This window comes from Streptopelia decaocto, assembly GCF_964273445.1.
Source record: "Streptopelia decaocto genome assembly, chromosome: 7".
In the NCBI taxonomy this organism is placed as follows: Eukaryota; Metazoa; Chordata; class Aves; order Columbiformes; family Columbidae; genus Streptopelia; species Streptopelia decaocto.
The window spans coordinates 49,916,633-49,934,436 of record NC_138661.1 but is presented as its reverse complement, the minus strand read 5'-3'; the positions used below and the strand labels follow the sequence as shown (position 1 = coordinate 49,934,436).

The 17,804-nt window shown below is 46.7% G+C and overlaps 1 protein-coding gene across 7 annotated transcripts in view; it reads left to right on the top strand.

Annotated features, from left to right (window-relative positions):
* SLC25A22 (solute carrier family 25 member 22) overlaps positions 1–17,804 on the top strand; it is a 55,774-nt gene that overhangs the window by 20,441 nt on the left and 17,529 nt on the right. For 6 of the 7 annotated variants that reach the window (XM_082058964.1, XM_082058966.1, XM_082058967.1 and 3 more), the window contains 4 exons: positions 686–801; positions 6,782–6,907; positions 8,606–8,661; positions 14,313–14,403. In XM_082058964.1, coding sequence (XP_081915090.1) covers positions 782–801; positions 6,782–6,907; positions 8,606–8,661; positions 14,313–14,403 — 293 coding nt within the window. In that variant the 5' untranslated portion in view covers positions 686–781. The remainder of the gene's footprint in view (positions 1–685; positions 802–6,781; positions 6,908–8,605; positions 8,662–14,312; positions 14,404–17,804) is intronic. The other variant, XM_082058970.1, reaches the window with a different exon arrangement.

The window sequence follows — 17,804 nt, the reverse complement described above, 5'->3', positions numbered from 1 at the left end:
TCGTGACGTCTGCCAGCTCTCATCAAACAGTAGCAATTAGGAGTCCTGAAGAACCAATTCCTTCAGACTTGAACCTTCAGTGCTGTGCCAGTAGGAGTGGTCTGAAGGGCAGAGTCACATCAATAGCTTGGGGAGGGAGAGGCACTACTTAAAAGACAATGTTGGCACAAGACTGAGCATGGGCTCTCCATTTGGGCTGGGAAATAGAGGAAGGATTGTAACCACTGGAGGAGCAGGTTTTTGAAGACTGTCCTTTAGAAACAGCATGCATGTGTTGAAGGGAAGTGCCGAACAGGTCTTGTGATGGCACATGATTGTCTTGGAGTCGCTGGGTGAACCTGCAGAAGGTTGGGGGTCCACATAGTGCGGTATGAAATGCTCCTTGGAGTTCAAGAGAGCTGTGATGGGTAGTGCTGTCCTGGATGCTGCGCTTCCTCATGTGCTGCTGGAGCCTGATGACTCTGGCAGCTTTTCCCTCCATATATGCTGGTATATTTATATACACACACACATTTATAAGGCTCCCTCTGGAGCTCAGTCTCCTGTCTGAGGAGACAAGGTGCTCCCTTAAATCACTTGTTCCTCAGCTGGCCTAACCCTGCAGCCTGCTCAGTAGGGCCTGAGCTTCAGGAAGAGTGTGTGTGTCTCAACTTTGTCTCCTTGGTGTCTTTCTCTCCTTTCCTAGGAAGAAACTGAAGTGAAAAAGAAGTGACTGAAAAAGAAATTAAGGAACGGTTTGAAGGAACAGGTTCATTTCTTAACAAGATCAAATTTGAATTAAATGGCTGATAAACAGATCAGGTAACTGTTTTGAAATTTTTTGAGTTTTTGGTTGTACTTGAGATTTTTCTTTTAAAGTCTTTCAAACTTAATCCTTTTGTGATACAGGAGGTTGGAAGAAATCACCTGATTGTTTCTTCTGGCCTTAAACAGTTCTGATTCTTTTTCTGTTCCTTTCTTACCTGCTTTTTCTCAAGCTTCTGCTGTTTTCTGTCTTTGCCATGTTGTCATATCTCTGCTTTCTGCAGTTCTTTTTTCTCACTGCCTTTATCTTTCTGCTTTCTGGTTTTTACCCCTGTATGTGTGTTCCTTTTTGCTTCCTCTTTCAAAGGTCAGCTTGACCTGCTGACTTCAGCTTGCTGACATCAAGGGAGCAAAGCCAGATCCTTGACCAGCGTAGGATGCAGTGCTTGTAATTACAAAGTCCATGTAGATGCAGCCTTGTGCCCGTCTTCTAAAGCCAGTCAACACTTGAGTGATCACAGGAATATGAAGTACCAACAAGAGTGACACTTAAGTGCACAGCAGGAATTTAAGAGCATTAGTCCTGGCATATGGAAAATCTGGATTTGAGTCCTTCCTGGAAATGAATGGGGATACATTTTCTGGAAAGATAGAGCTGTACCCTTAGCTTCTTAAGAACTGTGTCAGGTGGATCTGCACAGTCCTGCGCATGGGTTTACCTTTCTGCTGCTTGTAAAGTTGCCCCAGATAAATGACTCCTACATGCTGTGGGATTCTTGTGGAGTTTTTTTGTGGTCCTCTTCTAACATTTTCTTTTCCAGGTTACCAGTTCAGGACAGGAGGGTGAGTGAGTGAATGAGACATGGTGAAAGAGGACCAGGACTTGGCAATGCATGAATGCTGCAGACAAGAAGGCTGCCCATTCTTAGCATTTTCAGAGATTAGGATATCTTCCTCTGAGCCTACCTTCTGCAAATGAAAACAGTCCTGAGCTGCACTGATAAAAAGACAGCATTGTGAAGTGTTCATGTGCCTAGATTTGCCTGTCATCAGTTACGCAGTTTGGAGAGCACTTGGCACTACTTACACCCCTGAAGGGCACACTGAGATTCACCTCCATGGAGCCTGATGGGTGTATGTCCCTGATAGTTTCAGCAGAGCAAAAGAACCAGATGTCTGTGGCCATTTGAAGCTTAGGATTTTGAAGGAAGGGCAGATGCATCCTCCAAGATCTTCCCTAGCCCCTCTGACTGGGATACCTTTCTCTTCCCATGTTAAACTGAGCAAATAGCTTTATTTGTATGCTAGCCTATGGCAACCCTGTTTCACTGAGTGTTGCACACCTAGGCAGTGAGAGGCTGTAGCTGTGCAGAAGCAAAATAGGACAGAGAAACTTGGCACAGTGGATTCTTATCCCATGAGAGAGCAGAGAGCACTGAGGTAAAAAGTGGGATGGCTTAGTCACAAGGCAAAAAGCTTTTGATTCAGATGCAGTGCCCTCTGTCTCAGGTTGTTCTCTGTGGTCCAAATCCCTCACCTCTCCTCCTTAGGTCATCTCCCCCATCTATGCAACCACAAGTCTGCAGTGATTACAGGCAACCAAGCCAGTGAGATCTGTTTAAGCCTGAAGGATCTTCAAGCTCTTCCCCTGTAGCGTGCATCTGCCATCCCTTAGCAAAACAAGATTGATACCAAAAGGCTAAAATCCACAGCAGTGGTTTGTGCCAAGGTGCAATCAAGGGCATTGCATTTATGCAGCAGTGCACGTGAAACTTGATCTTAGCATCTCACCAGATACTGCTGCATAGTCCGTCCTTACTGGTTTCCCTCCACGGTGCACATGGGGGGAACCTGGATGGTTGGATTCAGGTATGATGGGGGTATTGAGCAAGGGTTTCTCACCCACAGAGAGAGGGGTTCTCTGCAGCCCATGTTTCCCAAATTTTTGACTTGCCCAGGCATATCAGACTGTTCCCCTTTATTGCTGGCATCTGTGCTGAAATCTTTTGCACTTACAGTGCCAGCAGGCAAGATGTTTGCTACGTGTCTGTGTCTCTCTCCCACCTGATATAAACCTATGATGATTTCGGTGTTGGAGCGGATTTCAAGAGGCAAGTGTTTCAGGGACACTGAGTGTTTCAGGGACACTTAGAGAGGTGATGACAGTGCTGAGGCTGGAAAGGGGCAGTGGTTGTGCCTTGCAGTCTGTGACCTGCCAGCAGTGACTTTGGAGCTGAATTTGGGGAGGCTGATGTGATCCTGTCTTGAAAAACCCTCCTTCCCAGTGGTGCCTCCATCTTGACATGCTTTTGTATGGTTTTTAACTTCCTCTTTCAGTGTGACTGTGGTTTAAATAAGGAGAGAGAGATGATGCAAAGCTTACTGTTTGAAGTTTTCCCATGTCCTGAGAACAAGTTGAGCATAGAAGTTTGCAGGCAAATCTGTTCACCTCTCGAACTGTGGTGCAAAGGTCCGTGAGACAAGAGTCTTGAGCTGGTGAGATCTTGCATTCTGGCCCTTGAGTTGATCTCATGCACTGATTTGGGCCCGCCTTCCTAACATGCTGCACTTGATTTGACCTTGGTCACCACAGTCTTGTTTGGGGATGTGGGCTGAGCTCAGGTCTGTCTGCCTGTCCTTTGCACCTGTTCTTCCAGCTTTGCCAGCCCTGGGGCTGCATGTGTGTGTTGTATCAGTGTGGCTGTTGAGGAGGAAGGAACTCTGGCTGCAGGAGAGCAGAGGCTGAAAGGAGTTTCCTGGAGTGTCCAGGTCATGCTTAGCACTTGTGGGCAAAGACTTCTAATTTTTTTCCACCCCTTTTTTATCTGCTTCCAACAGGGAGACCTCAAGTTGAAAACCCTGAGTCTCCACATCCTGCCTTTCCCTGAAGCTGAGAGGCAGCTATTTCAGCATGGCCACTTGTTGATTCTCTCTGCAATTGCCTCTTGATGCACAGTGCTCTGCAATGCTGCTGGGGGAGAAGGTGTTTGCAGAACTTCACCCCACCATGCTATGGCGAGCCTCAGTGCTACTGCTTCTAGTGGGTAATGTGGTCTCTGTTCCCATCCAGAGCATCATGTCACCGTCATGAAAGGCAGCGTGTCTGTTCCCCCATAGGAGGACTCAGCCTCACTGGCTCACTCAGCTGCAGTCTAGGACTGCTGTCAGCCATCAGTTCAATATCTGAAACATCCTGTGTTCATGGAAGGAGGAGCTGGCCACTTGGGAAGAATATAAGGCTGTTGTCAGAGGGTGTAGGAAGGCAACTAGGAAAGCTAAGGCCTCCTCAGAATTAAACCTGGTGAGGGGCGTCAAGGACAACACAAAGAGCTTTTTCAAATACATGGCAGATAAAACTAACACGAGAGGCAATGTAGGCCCACTGATGAATGAGGTGGGTGCCCTGGTGACAGAAGATACAGAGAAGGCAGAGCTACTGAATGCCTTCTTTGTCTACTCTGCCGGAGGCTGTCCTGAGGAGCCCTGCACCACTGAGGCCCCAGAGGAAGTCAGGACAATGGAGGAGTTTGCCTTAGTTGATGAGGACTGGGTTAGGGAGCAGTTAGGCAATCTGGACATCCATAAATCCATGGGTCCAGATGGGATGCATCCGCGGGTGCTGAGGGAGCTGGCTGAAGTCATTGCTGGACCACTCTCCATCATCTTTGCCAAGTCTTGGGAAACGGGAGAGGTGCCTGAGGACTGAAGAAAAGCAAATGTCACTCCAGTCTTCAAAAAGGGCAAGAAGGAGGACCTGGGTAATTATAGACCGGTCAGCCTCACCTCCAGCCCTGGAAAGGTGATGGAACAACTTATCCTTGGTGCCATCTCAAGGCATATCAAGGATAAGAGGGTCATTAGGGGCAGTCAGCATGGCTTCACCAAGGGGAAGTCGTGCTTGACCAAACTCATTGACTTTTATGAGGACATAACGAGGTGGATGGATGATGGCAAAGCAGTGGATGTGGTCTACCTTGGCTTCAGTAAAGCATTTGACACAGTCTCCCACAGCATCCTTACAGCTAAACTGAGGGAGTGCAGTCTGGATGACTGGGTAGTGAGGTGGACTGTGAACTGGCTGAAGGGAAGAAGCCAGAGAGTTGTGGTCAATGGGGCAGAGTCCAGTTGGAGACCTGTATCTAGTGGAGTGCCTCAAGGGTCAGTACTGGGACCGGTATTATTCAATATATTAATCAGTGATTTGGACGAGGGAATTGAGTGTACTGTCAGCAAGTTTGCTGATGACACCAAGCTGGGAGGAGTGGCTGACACGCCAGAAGGCTGTGCTGCCATCCAGCGTGACCTGGACAAGCTGGAGAGTTGGGCGTGGAAAAATTTAATGAAATATAACAAGGGCAAGTGTAGAGTCTTATATCTGGGTAGGAGCAACCCCAGCTTCCATTATAAATTGGGGAATGACCTATTAGAGTGCAGCGTAGGGGAAAGGGACCTGGGGATCCTGGTGGACAGCAGGATGACCATGAGCCAGCACTGTGCCCTTGTGGCCAGGAAGGCCAATGGCATCCTGGGGTGTGGGGGGGGTGGTTAGTAGGTCGAGAGAGGTTCTCCTTCCCCTCTACTCTGCCCTGGTGAGACCACATCTTGAATATTGTGTCCAGTTCTGGGCCCTTCAGTTCAAGAAGGACAGGGAACTGCTGGAGAGGGTCCAGCGCAGGATAACAAAGATGATTAAGGGAGTGGAGCATCTCCCTTATGAGGAAAGGCTGAGGGAGCTGGGTCTCTTTAGCTTGGAGAAGAGGAGACTGAGGGGTGACCTTATTAGTGTTTACAAATATACAAAGGGTGAGTGTCATGAGGATGGAGCCAGGCTCTTCTCAGTGACAAACAGTGGTAGGACAAGGGGTAGTGGGTTCACATTGGAACACAAGAGGTTCCACTTACATTTGAAAAGAAACTTCTCAGTAATGGTATCAGAACACTGGAACAGGCTGCCCAGGGGGGTTGTGGAGTCTCCTTCTCTGGAGACATTCAAAACCCGCCTGGACACGTTCCTGTGTAGCCTCATCTGGGTGTTCCTGCTCCAGCAGGGGGATTGGACTAGATGATCTCTTGAGGTCCCTTCCAATTCCTAACAGTCTGTGATTCTGTGATTCAGAGAGCCATATTCTGGGCGATATTGGAGGGAGCTGACTCAAACAGGCTTCCTTTTTCTCTGTGTGTAGTGGTTTATTGAGCATATAAGTGCTGGACATTTATCATAATTGAATTTGCAGGGAACTCATATTTAGTTCATCTGGCTTTCACTCATTACCACCTGCCGAAATTCCCCGTGTGGAGCACAAGGGTGAGCAGAAAAAGCCCCACACTTCGGAAGCACGTGCTGCCAGCTAGGTTTTTATTTCTCTGAGAGGCATGAGCTCACGTCTCTTAATCTGTGGTCCTGCAGGCTGCCAGACCAGTGGTTTCGCTGGGCTATTGGTTTGTGTGTGTTCCCCTTGCCCCAGGCGGTGGGTCTGGAAAGAGTTTCCTGGAGCTGCAGCCATCTGTTCCTTGTCTGCCAGCTGGACGCTTCTGCTGGGCTTGTTCCCACATGATGGTAGCAGCTGACGTGTCACGAACCTCTCATTAGATTCATATCTGATTGCGGTGCTGAAAAGCATTTGCCAGTCAACCTGTTGGCTTGGATGCCATCAGGCCCTAAATGAAGTCTGTCCACGTTGTAGACGGACAGAGTCCAGCACTCTGTCTGCTCTCCTCTAGGGACAACAGAAATGTTTGGGTCCTGGCGAACAGGGTTTTTTCTTGCTGTTAGTGACGTGTGGCTTAGCTGTTTGGCTCCACTCATCAGCAGTTTGTCTTGATTCTATGAGCTGCTTTCCCCTCCTCCCTAGTATGTGCAGCAAGGGCAAAGTTTTGCCTTGAGGCAGAGCTGCCTTCATGCTGTGGGGAACAGCCTTGTTGCACAGTGATGTGTTAACTCAGTTTCTGCAAAACAGGTCCATTCTTTCCTCTTTCTGTCCTCTGACGTTATCCCAGTGCTAAGACATCTGTTTCTCTTCATCTCATTGCCTTACAGTTTACCTGCCAAGCTGATCAATGGAGGGATAGCTGGGCTGATTGGAGTCACCTGTGTATTTCCCATCGACCTGGCAAAAACTCGCCTGCAAAACCAGCAGAATGGCCAGCGAATGTACACCAGCATGTGAGTACCACCCACATGAGCAGCATCCCCTGGGGTTTTTGGCAGGGAATCCTTCCACTTTGTTACCTCTTTCAGGTGAGTTCAGCATTTCTAGGAACTGGGCAGTCCCCAGAAAAGCCAGGGAACAATCTTGAACCAAGCTATACTAGAGAGATCTGGGCTTTGGGGATGTCCTGCCCCAGGTATGTTATGTATTGTTTTAGTTGGCTGTTGGCTCCCTTTTTCCAGGATGAGAAAGGAGCTGGACCTGGCTCTGGCTCCATCTCACTCTGCTGCAGCTTGAGGGGCTGGGAGTGATGTGCAAGCCTTATGGTGAGGCAGCCGGGCTGCATGAGCATGGTGGGGAGAAACTCTTCCCGCTCCCCTCTCTGCTGCATCTTGTTCAAAGCAGTGCCACTGGCTTGGGGAAAACGCCTTGTCTCCAGCATTGCGGTGGGATAGGAGAAAAATGCCCAAGATTTCTGGGACTTGCAAATGTGTTGGGGGCACTGCTCCCAAGGAAATGGGCGTGTGCAAGCTGCAGGAGCTGAGGTGAGGTGTGTGAGAGAGGGGGTCCCAAAGGATGTGGGGAGTCCCAGCAGAGAGGAGAAACTCATTGCCTTGACTGGCAGCAATGCAAGATGGGCTCCTCACAAATAACGCGAGGTAGCCTAGAGCAGTCTTGTCCCAGGTCGGGCCATAAAGCCCTTGAGGAAACTCTGCATTTCCTTCTCTCTTACCTCAGCACTACTACAGAGTGGAGACGAAGTTTACTCCTTGTGTTGCCAAATCTCTTAGAAATATGTTCTTGTTTTCATCAGTTACACTTCCCTTATTACTAAGGGCCTTTTGTTCCTTAGTTACGTACACATGCATGCATGTGCACCTCTCTCCCCCTATGGCCATGGAAGTGCCAGTCCCTTCCCAAAGACCCCAGTGCCCAGGCTTCGGGCAGCTGTGGTCCAAAGTGGGAAACTGCCAGGGGATCTGTGCACTGCCTTCCTGAACTGCACATCTGGATTTGTTAGGTGTGTGTCTGTGCCTTTCAAAGGCTTTAAGCCATTCTGGCACTCTGTACAGTTTTCCCATTTGCAGTAAACGTAGTTGAAACAAAGGAGGCAACAGATTTCTGCTTGGAGTGGACCTTTGCGGCTCCCTGCCATGCTCTCCCCAGGGCAGGAGCCTGAGTGCTCCCTGTCTGCTGTGGGACCCGATGTGTTAAAAGTGTGTGCTTTAACCTGTGTGGGAGGTCACAGATGACTGATTGTTCATGTCATCTAGTGTTTGTATGCCTTGTGTCAAATTTCATGCAATAAGTCAAACAAGTCAGTACTGGGGATTTTGACCCCGCTTATTTCCCTTCCAGATCTGGATTTAAAAACATGTACCTGGGGATCTGCTTGTTAGAGCATCTCATGTACATTTGCCACAGGGGAGCCTGGATAAACAACCCTTGCAGTGACACTTCTCCCTTTTGTGTTTCCAGAAAGCAGACAGCATATGCGGGGTGAGCTGGGGGTTTCAAAGCCCCTGTGAATTAGGGGCTGAAATTGGACTCAGTCCTGAACAATGGCACATTCAGTGGCTGGCGCAGTTCCCTTCTCAGCTCAGGATTTTGCTGACAGATTGTAAATGAAAACCACTGCAAAAGATTTGATTTGTTTTTTTCTGATCTGACTCACCTTTGAGCTTTTGTGGCTTATCTCTCTGTGTTTGCAGGTCTGACTGCCTCATTAAAACAATTCGGTCGGAAGGCTACTTTGGCATGTACAGAGGTAAGTAAAGCTGAGTCAAGCACGACACAGCTTTTGCACTGGAAGCACTGGTGCGTAAGTGGGAGGAAAAGCCCATGTTCTCTGGCTTATAAATGGATAACCTAGCAATATCTTAAGAAGTTAAAAGGTGCAGCTGTTTCTGAAAATAAATTCCTGCACATCAGATGTCTGCTCAGCTCTCCACCATTGAGGGCGTGAATCATCCCTGTGGCTGTTTTGGTGTTAAACCTCACCATTTACTGAAGTTCATCTTTACTAGGAGTTTAAGTGAAGCTGCTGAACTTTGTTTCAGGACTTTATGTGTGTATTTCCCAGCTTGGGCATGGTAACTTTCATCAGGGGGGCAGTAGAAAACCTCTTGAAGTGTCTTACTTTGGGGTTGATGATTGAATTTATGTCAAAGCCCATCACCAACGTGGTCAGGCCTGCTGTCCCATCTAAATGGTAGCTTGTCTCCAAAACTAGCTGTCTCTGAAACTTACCAGAGTTCAAGTATTAAGACAAGATGCAATTAAAAAAAAATAACCTGCCCCCAGAAGAAACTCCCTTGGGATGGTAAGACAGTCAGAGGTGAAGGTTCAGCTGTTTGGCTGTTACATGCTAACCTGCTAGAAATCCCCTGGCTCTGTGGCTTAGGCTGTCTGTTGCAGCAGTGACTTCCTCAGTTGTCACTGTACCTTTTCTAGTTTAAACACAAAATCCTTGAAAGTTTTTAAAGATTTTGAGGAGAGAGGAACAGCAGACCAAATTCTGACTTAACTCCTAGCAGAAGAAAATGTGGAATGCCTTCCTGGCTTTCAGGACAGTCCGACTGGCTTAGTGGACAGTGAACTCCAATTCATTTTATATACTGGTATTCAACTGCCTGAATATGCAGTTTTTATATGAGGCATTCAGACAGCATTCTTTGTGGCACTCATTCACTGATAAAGCCTGATTAAAGTACTGCTTTAAGTGAACCCTTGCTCTTTTGTTTTTTCAAGCATGAGTCCGGAGATGGTGGCACCTTGCTGTTGGCAGCAGTAGCATCTCTTGCTGCTTCTTCTGTACCCTCTAAGGAAACACAGAGGCTGCAGCCAGCCGTCATGGGAGCAGGCACTGTCTGTTGAGGCAGTGTCTCTTGCCCAACTTGCTGGTGGGCGTTCTGGGGGAGTGCGGTGGATGCTGTGGATGGATTGGCTGCTTTGCGCCAGCTCCCGGGAAAGGGAGCAGGCAACAGGACAAATAACCCTGAGAACCCTGGCAAGCTCCATCTTCAATGCTAGCAGTGATGTGTTTCCCCTTGATTTTTCCCAAGAGCTGGCTGCTTCTGTGTGCCTAGCCGGGAATGGAGCCTGCATTAGCTTTGTCTGTAACTATGCAGTGGCAGGCTGATTGTTGGGGAGCAAAAGGAAGGAGCTGCTCCTGGAAACTTACAGGGAAGACTCTAGGACCTGTCAGGGCTTTTGGGAGAGACAGCTCAGTGCTGTGAGGCTTAGGGTGGTAGGGAGGGTGTGTATCTCCATGCCACTTTTCACTCTGAAGCAGAAATCTCAAAGGGTGTAGAGGGTTTTGCATAGTTCTTGCTTTTCCCAGCCATAGTGAGTTTAGTCAGCTTGGTCCATGTCCCGCTAACTTTCTACCCGCTCTGTTCAGGGAACTGATAGTGGCTTGAATTTACTTGTCACCTCTGACTATTAAATGAGAAGCTGGGTTTGGAGAGGGCTTTTGTGAATAGCTTCAGCTCCTTCCAGAAATTTGGAGATATTTCAGCATGGCTAGGGTGCAAAAGTGAGTCCTCCAAGTCCTGGTTTCTGTGCCTCAGTTCTGTGAGCTGACACTAGCAGGCCCTCCCCCTCAGGGAAAGGATGAGCAGGTAAAGTACATCACAAGATTCGTGAAGAACGTGAGTACTTTTCTGGGAAGAAGGTAAAGAGATGGCTCAGCCTTGCAGACAGGGGAAGATGGTAATCAGATGGTGGGATTGGTTCCTGCTCCCTCCATCTGTCCCAGTTCCCCAGCAGAAGCTGCTGTATGACTCACAAGCTTTTTATTTTCAGCCTTTAAGGTGAAATTTGGAGGATTATATGTTAATATGCTAAAGTGGCAGCTGCTGTGCCCCATGGAGGAGCCAGAATCACATCAATCATCCCTGCAGGGCACTTTGCTTCTGTCGGAGAACAGAAAGGTTCTGCTTGGGTGCAGCCATTCCTACTGTGTGACTTCAGGTTTCCTTAATGTGTGAATCATAGCTCCTCAGTGCAGACAGGAGAGAGGCTTGAACTTGTAGGGTGCATTTCTACAAATCATCTCTTAAAGGGGTGCACATGGGCAGTCCTTGTTCTGTATGAGTAGCCCGTAGTGAATTGTGTGATGTATAAGGCAATCCCAACATTTTTCTGGAGTCCTTCCCCAAAAGTTACAGGGATTCTTGGGTTTGTTTGGGGGAGGAAGAACAGGAGGTTATTTTCTCATGTTTTTTTTTCTGTAAGATCTAGGTAGCAGCAGTGCCTCAAAGCTCTGTGGTGCTGTCTAGCCCTGTCTATGCTCAAGGGATGATGGTGTGCTACCTTCAGACATGATGTCAAGTAAATGAATCCATGGTACCTGTAGGCTCCTGGAGCATGTGGACACCAGTGGAAGGGGACCTTGGAAAGGTGCTCTCACTGCTCCCTGCTACAGTCTATCCAGAAGCCACCTGTAGATCGCAGCATGTGTACTGGGAAGTTCCAATGCTGTTTACAGACCAGCCGTTTGGCCAAGCTGGTGGGAGCCAAAGGCTTAGATCAGACTGGAGAAATGCCCTTTGCTGTTGATGATGTTTGGATGGTAGCTGCAGTTTAGCTGCAGTAGTGTGGTAGTATTCCCTGGGCTCTGCTGGTAATACCTCCCATATGCAGCAGTGCTGCACTGGGGGTGACTCAGTCCTCCTGTTATGTCCTACATGCTGGTGATGTATAAGGCCTTCTGTAATAAGTGTGTTTTAATAACAAAACCCAAGGCTCAGTGACAAGAGGTTGCTTACAAGTTCAGTTGGCAAACAACTGGTTTTGCCTCTGCTCAATTTTGTTCTTTATAGTGCTTCTGTACTTATTTTCAGAATTCTGTTTTTAATGGTTGCAATTTATTTTTGCATTCTGTTTGTCTGTCATTGCTTCTGGTACACGTAGCATTATCTGTAGGCCAATGTTAGGGTTAATCTAGGAAACAGAGTCATTGGCGTAGAATATTGGCATAGCTAGAATTGAAGATTTTGTAAAAAAGTAGAAAACTCTGTGGAAAGCAAACAGCCAGCAGTTGAAGTATCTGATTTCTCCTGCTCCATTGGATTGAGGCTGTTACAGATTATTGAGGACAGGGATTATACCTTCTCTGCTAAGCAGCTTTACTGAAAATATCAAAGATGTAGGAGAAAACCCAGGTTAGTTACCTTTTTTCTGTATATTTTGTGGTTTTACCCTTTACTTTATTGGCAGTTGAAGGAGGAATTGCTGTGAAAGCGTCTTGGTTCCTGGAGGAGGTCAGCACACCTTTCTTACTTGATGGTTTGGAGTTTGTTTTCTTTCTTTCAATATATTCTTTGCACTGGCATTAGAGTAGCAGGTTTATTTTTTCTTTTTCTACTTGTTTTTCCAAGTAAATGGTTATTCATGCTGTATGTCAGTAATGTGCAAGTGTTTTACTTTCCAGCTGTTAGGAGTGGGGTTTAAGCTGTTTTCAACTTGGCATTCAAGACAACACTTCATGGGTAGCCACTTCACTAAAAAATAAGGCTGTGTGGATTTGCTTTGTAGATCCTGATATGATTGACATTAAACAGTAGAGATGGAGAAGGAGATTCATGTCCCTGTGACTTCTCATCACATGCAAGAGCCATGGCAGGGAGACATGATGTGTAGGAAGCACATCAAACTGGAGAAGAGCAATTACTGGTACACTTAGAAGTTTGCAAAAACCCAAGAGTATGAGAAGGCTGCCCTTCTGCCTGTCTAGTTAATTTGGCTTCTGTAAAAGATGATGGCATTTGTTGGATGTCATGGCCAGTGTGGAATGAATGCATTGGCTTAGTTTGCTGCTTGCAGTTCAGCATTACTCTGTATTTTCTGCAAAATCTGAACATGGCAGTTGGAAGGGGGGAAAACGTGTTGGGCTGCCCAGCCCTGCCCAGCAAAGGCTGTCTGTTTTCTTGCTGTGATTTCCCACATAATGGACATGTGTCCTCTGAGCAGAGGATGTGGAGCCAAGGATTCCTGTGTCTTGGTCCTAGAAGTCCTAGTTATGACTTTGCTTCCTAATCTGAGGAAAGTCCCCCTAAACCTATGTCTTTCTGTGTCTAATTTAAGAATTCTTTAATAATTTTTGGAGGGATTGGAGTCCATCCTGAGGAACAGAAGATTGAGTTGCCTCTCTTTAGCTGTGTTGAGCCCTTACAGATCCTGTCAACTTGTGTTCAAACCTGAAAATTAACCCTGCCACATCTTCAGAGCGTAGCATGAGTGCAGGCTTTTATGCCTGCTTCTCTTTGGAAAATTGAGCTTTGGGCCAAATTGTTTAATCTCTACAGCAAGCATAAATGCAAAAGGTATACCCTAGTGTTTGTGTTGTCCTTGCGAGCTGTTAGCAAGTCTCAAGTGAAGCTCGTCTGGAGGGCCTGGGCTCAGTAGGCTTCAGTGCAGGCAGAAAAAGCTTGCAGTCATCTGCTGGAGGACTTTCTGAGCTATAAGATTTAAAGGGAAGAGAGTATTCTAGAGCATTAATGGTGCAAACCCAATATACTCAGAAGGGACTGGCCCTCCCCTCACTCCATTTCCCCCAGGACAGCTTGAAAGCTGCCTCCAGGCTGCTGTATTGCACTAATGCTGGTGTCCGTGGCCCACAGCAGCCAGCTGGGCCACTCAGACCTTTCCCTGTCGCAGGCACAATACAACGATTTGCTATTTGCTCCTGACAAAAGGGCAATCCAGCAGGTGGTGGGGCAGTCAAGGCTTGTTTACACCCCAGGTCCCCTAGCAAGCCTTGCCACGGTGCTCAGAGGGGAATTTCTGTGTCCTGTAGCTTGTGGTGGACAAAAAGACGCTTCAGCGGTGGCCGTTCTGAGAGTGACATCCAGTGGTGATACACAAGTGAGGCCAATTAACTCCCAGGGTTAGCCTAGAGCTGGCTGAGTTCTGTGCAGATGAGCCAGTTGATTTCAGCCAGCCTCCAGGTCTTTGAAGGGGTACTAGCAAGAAGGTGGGCAGGGAACTTTAGCTTCTCAGCATCACATAATATTTGCAAAGGAGTTGGGACTGGTTATTAATCCAACTTGTACTTCTATCTTGAGGGTCTGATCTGCATCCTTCTGGATTCATAGCGGTGCATCCTTGGGTAAGAGAAGAAGATGTATGTATGCATGGTGGGAGGTAGTAGTGAAGCTAAAGAAATTGCAAAAAACATTGCAAATGGTGTAGAAACACATCAGGGGATGTTTTAAAAATCCCAATATGTTGGGAGGAAGAAATCCTATTAATTTCCAGTTGTGTTTCATGTTTCTAAACCCCTTTTTTGCACTGGGAGCTCTTCTTCATCAGTCCTTGGTTTTGAGCAGGAGTTATAACACATTCCTGAAAGATCCAGTTAACAGTTCCTTTATTCTTATTCTGCAATGTCCTTTTCCTCTTTTCCTTGTCCAGGGGCTGCAGTGAACCTGACTCTAGTGACACCAGAAAAGGCTATCAAACTGGCAGCCAATGACTTCTTCCGGCATCACCTCTCCAAAGATGGGTGAGTAGGGGGTGCAGACCTTTTGCATTCAACTTAAAAGACACCAGCTCTTGGGCTGAGTCTGGTGAGATGTCAGAGCAAAGGTGGAATGTGGTGCTGTAATGACTGAAATACAAGTTTACCTTGAACAGCTCAACAGTGATTACATTTGAGCTAATGATTTAATGTCTAAAATGAGAAGTAAAAAACACTCCACTGCATGACTGCTTTTTATTCAAGCTTCTAAAAATAGTCTGAGATCTAAGCCAAGATTAGCAGATCCAGATTTTGCAGGCAAAATATCTGAGAGGACCCAAATGCCACTGCTCACTGCTCAAACAACTGCTGAGAAGACCCTTGTTCTCAGTATCCTGTTGGATGCTGTTATGCTTTTTCTGGCTTGAACACATGGCAAATCAAGTTCTGTAGCCCTCAAACTTAGCATCCCTCTTGTCCTTTTGTAGTTTGAAAAGAGTTTTAAACAAGTGGTGAATCTGAATTGACAAAAGGCACTTGCAGTCTTGCCCAGCAGCTGCCCTGCAAATAAATGCTGAAGGAATAAAATTATCTGTTTAGCTGGCAAGTGGGGGTTGGTTCATGTGAATTAAATGTAAGTAAAGATGCTAGCTGATCAGTTGAGAGGGGCTGGACCCTGAATCTTTAATGCTGTTTTCACCAGCACTTGCAGTTCAGAGAACACTTGTGTCTCCCTTCAGACTGAGACCTTTCTCCAGAGACAGCCAGTGAAGGGCACTGTCCCCAGTCCTCAGTGACAGTAGTTAGAAAACAGGCTGCTTGTGATATGATCCTGATTTATCCCCTCAGCAGTGGTGTGATGTGGTGAAGGCTCACTGAAAATGCAAAGATCTACCACGATTACTTGGTTTAACAACTTCCCATAAAGTACCACATCAGTCTCGGCTGCTGCAGATCAGCAGCTCAACAACTTCAGAGGAGATTGTGGACTGAAACAGGTTGAGGATCTAGTTTTTTTAATGTACCTAATTTTTATGTTCTGGGGTCTTTTAAAGTAGCAACTAACAAATGCCTGTGTGATTCATTGGCTCGCAGCTGTTTGTGATTTCCTGTCTCTTCAAATAGTGCTCAGACAGTAGGAGGTAATGATGTCTTCCTTGCTCCTCGCTTCTGCCAAGCAGTGGGTCTGATCCCCGCAGCAGACAACGCAGCAGGTCGTGGCGTACTGCAGTAGACAGGAGCATAGCTAGATCTCTGCCACCACCTACAAAGTGAGGGCTTAGTAGGTCATACAGGGAAGACGAAGGGGTGCCAAGCTGCTGTGCCTTGTATTGTCACTGAGAGAGTGGCCCGTGGAAGAAATCAGACCAGCATTGCAACATATTTGTTGTTCTGTGAGAGTAATCGCTGCTGTGATGTTTCAGCTGTTAAAACATGGTATACCTGTCAGTAAATGTCCTGCACCAGGATAAATGTGTGTATCTGCCTCTAACTGCTGAGGCAGGCTTTGATCAGGTATTTGGGTAAGTGGGATGCAGCTGTTTCCATGAGCTGCTGAGGTTGTCACCCAGACCTCTTCCAGCTTGACTTCTGGGTTCTGCCTGATCCACACATGATGTGGATGATATGCTGTGCTTGATTCAGAATAAAGGAGCTAGAGAGTTTTGCCAAAAGAAGACAGTCTGTTGTCCTAAAACATATGCACTGATTGGACTGAAGCAGGAGTATGATACCACTCAGGTAGTGGGGAACCTTTGTCTTGACACAAAGCATTTTTAATTCCCTTAGAGAAAATTTGGGCCACAGTTAGGTGACGAGAGCTTGGCAGCATGTGGAATCAGTGTCACTTAACTCATTTGACCACCATGGGGTCCTGGATTAATGAAATCTGGTTAGCTCTGCTCATAAGCATAGCCAGCATCAATTGGACAGAGAGGCAGAGCCTTAGTACTGCTGTGATAGATGGTTTAAATTGTTTCTGACTATAAAAGTCACTCCAAGATAGATGAGAAAGAAAATGACTTGCAGGTTGGCTGTGGCTGGTATAGGCTGTGAACCTGGGATCTAGCTGAAAGGTCTGGTGTGTGCCTAGTACATGGGGATCAGGGGGTGATGGAAAAGGCCATGATATTACCAATGAGGATAAGGGCCCTTAGAAACTTCAGGGCAGCTGCTTATTGTGGGATACTTTTCCTTCATGCTAAGTAAATCTGAGGCCTGAGGATGGAATATGTAACCTGCCAGAGGGGTTGTACCTGGCTGTGCTGTAGTCATTGCATGGTACCTTGCCTTTGGCAGTTCACAGGATCTTTTCCCACATGCAGTACATGTGGCAAAAAGGAGTGATGGTCAGGGGCCATTTCATTGACTCACAAAGCTGCGTGTCCCCCAAGGGTTTGCCTTGATCTTGCTCCCTCTTTCCAACCTGTTTGCAGTCTGCAGGTTTCTCACTTGAGATGCTTCTATGCCCTCCTCCCCAGTTGTTTTTGTAAAACAGGATTAGCAGTGCTGGAATCCAAACACGGGTCCTACCCAGGGCAAAACAAGGTACATAACTGCTAGCAATTGCAAGGCTGGGCCACCTGTTTCACAACTCCAGTCAAAGCCTAGGTATGAACAAAAAAATAGCCCAGGGTTAGAAAGGTGAAGATTGAAGCTGCCCGGAATGTCAATGTGGTTTCATTTCTGGATATGTAGTTGCAACAGTCAAGGTGTTACATAGTGTAAAGCGCAGCTGAGGGAGTCAGGCTCAACATAAGCCTGGGGGTTAGTTTTTCGTGGTCAGCCACCAAGATCTTCATTCAGCTCCACTAAGGTCCTTCTTTGCACAAGCCAGACTATCTGCTATACATTCATAGTATGCTGTGTTCTTACACCAGCATCCCAAAGGTATCTCTGGTGCTGTTCTGCTTCAGAGCTGCAAAAGTCTTCCAGACCTGTTTGACATTTAATGCCTTTGTTGCTAAGCTTCTAGCAGTTGTCTTTCTTGAAATGTGTTGCATGAATTGGAGATCCTTCTGTGATAAAATGTGCATGTTCTGTCAGTATTTGCTGATTAAAATATGCTGAGTGTGTCCTCCATGTGCAAGTGGAAGAAGCGTGTGTAGACCAAAGAGAGTGTGGCAAATCTAGCATGACCCAAAATAGCCTAAAGTTGCACAACTTTTAGTGTGCATTTATTATTTTTTATCCTTTAAAAAACTTAGTGTTGACATGAACTTGCTTTTCAACTGTGTCATGGTTTAACCCCAGCCATCAGCTAGGATCGCACAGCTGCTTGTTCACCCATTGCTGCCAAGTGGGACTGGGGAGAGAATTGGAAAGGGAAAAGAAAAAAACTCATAGGTTGAGATAAAAACAGTTTAATAGGACAGCAAACAAAGAGAAAATGATAATAATAATTATAATAATAATAACAGAATATACAAAACAAACGTGCACAATTC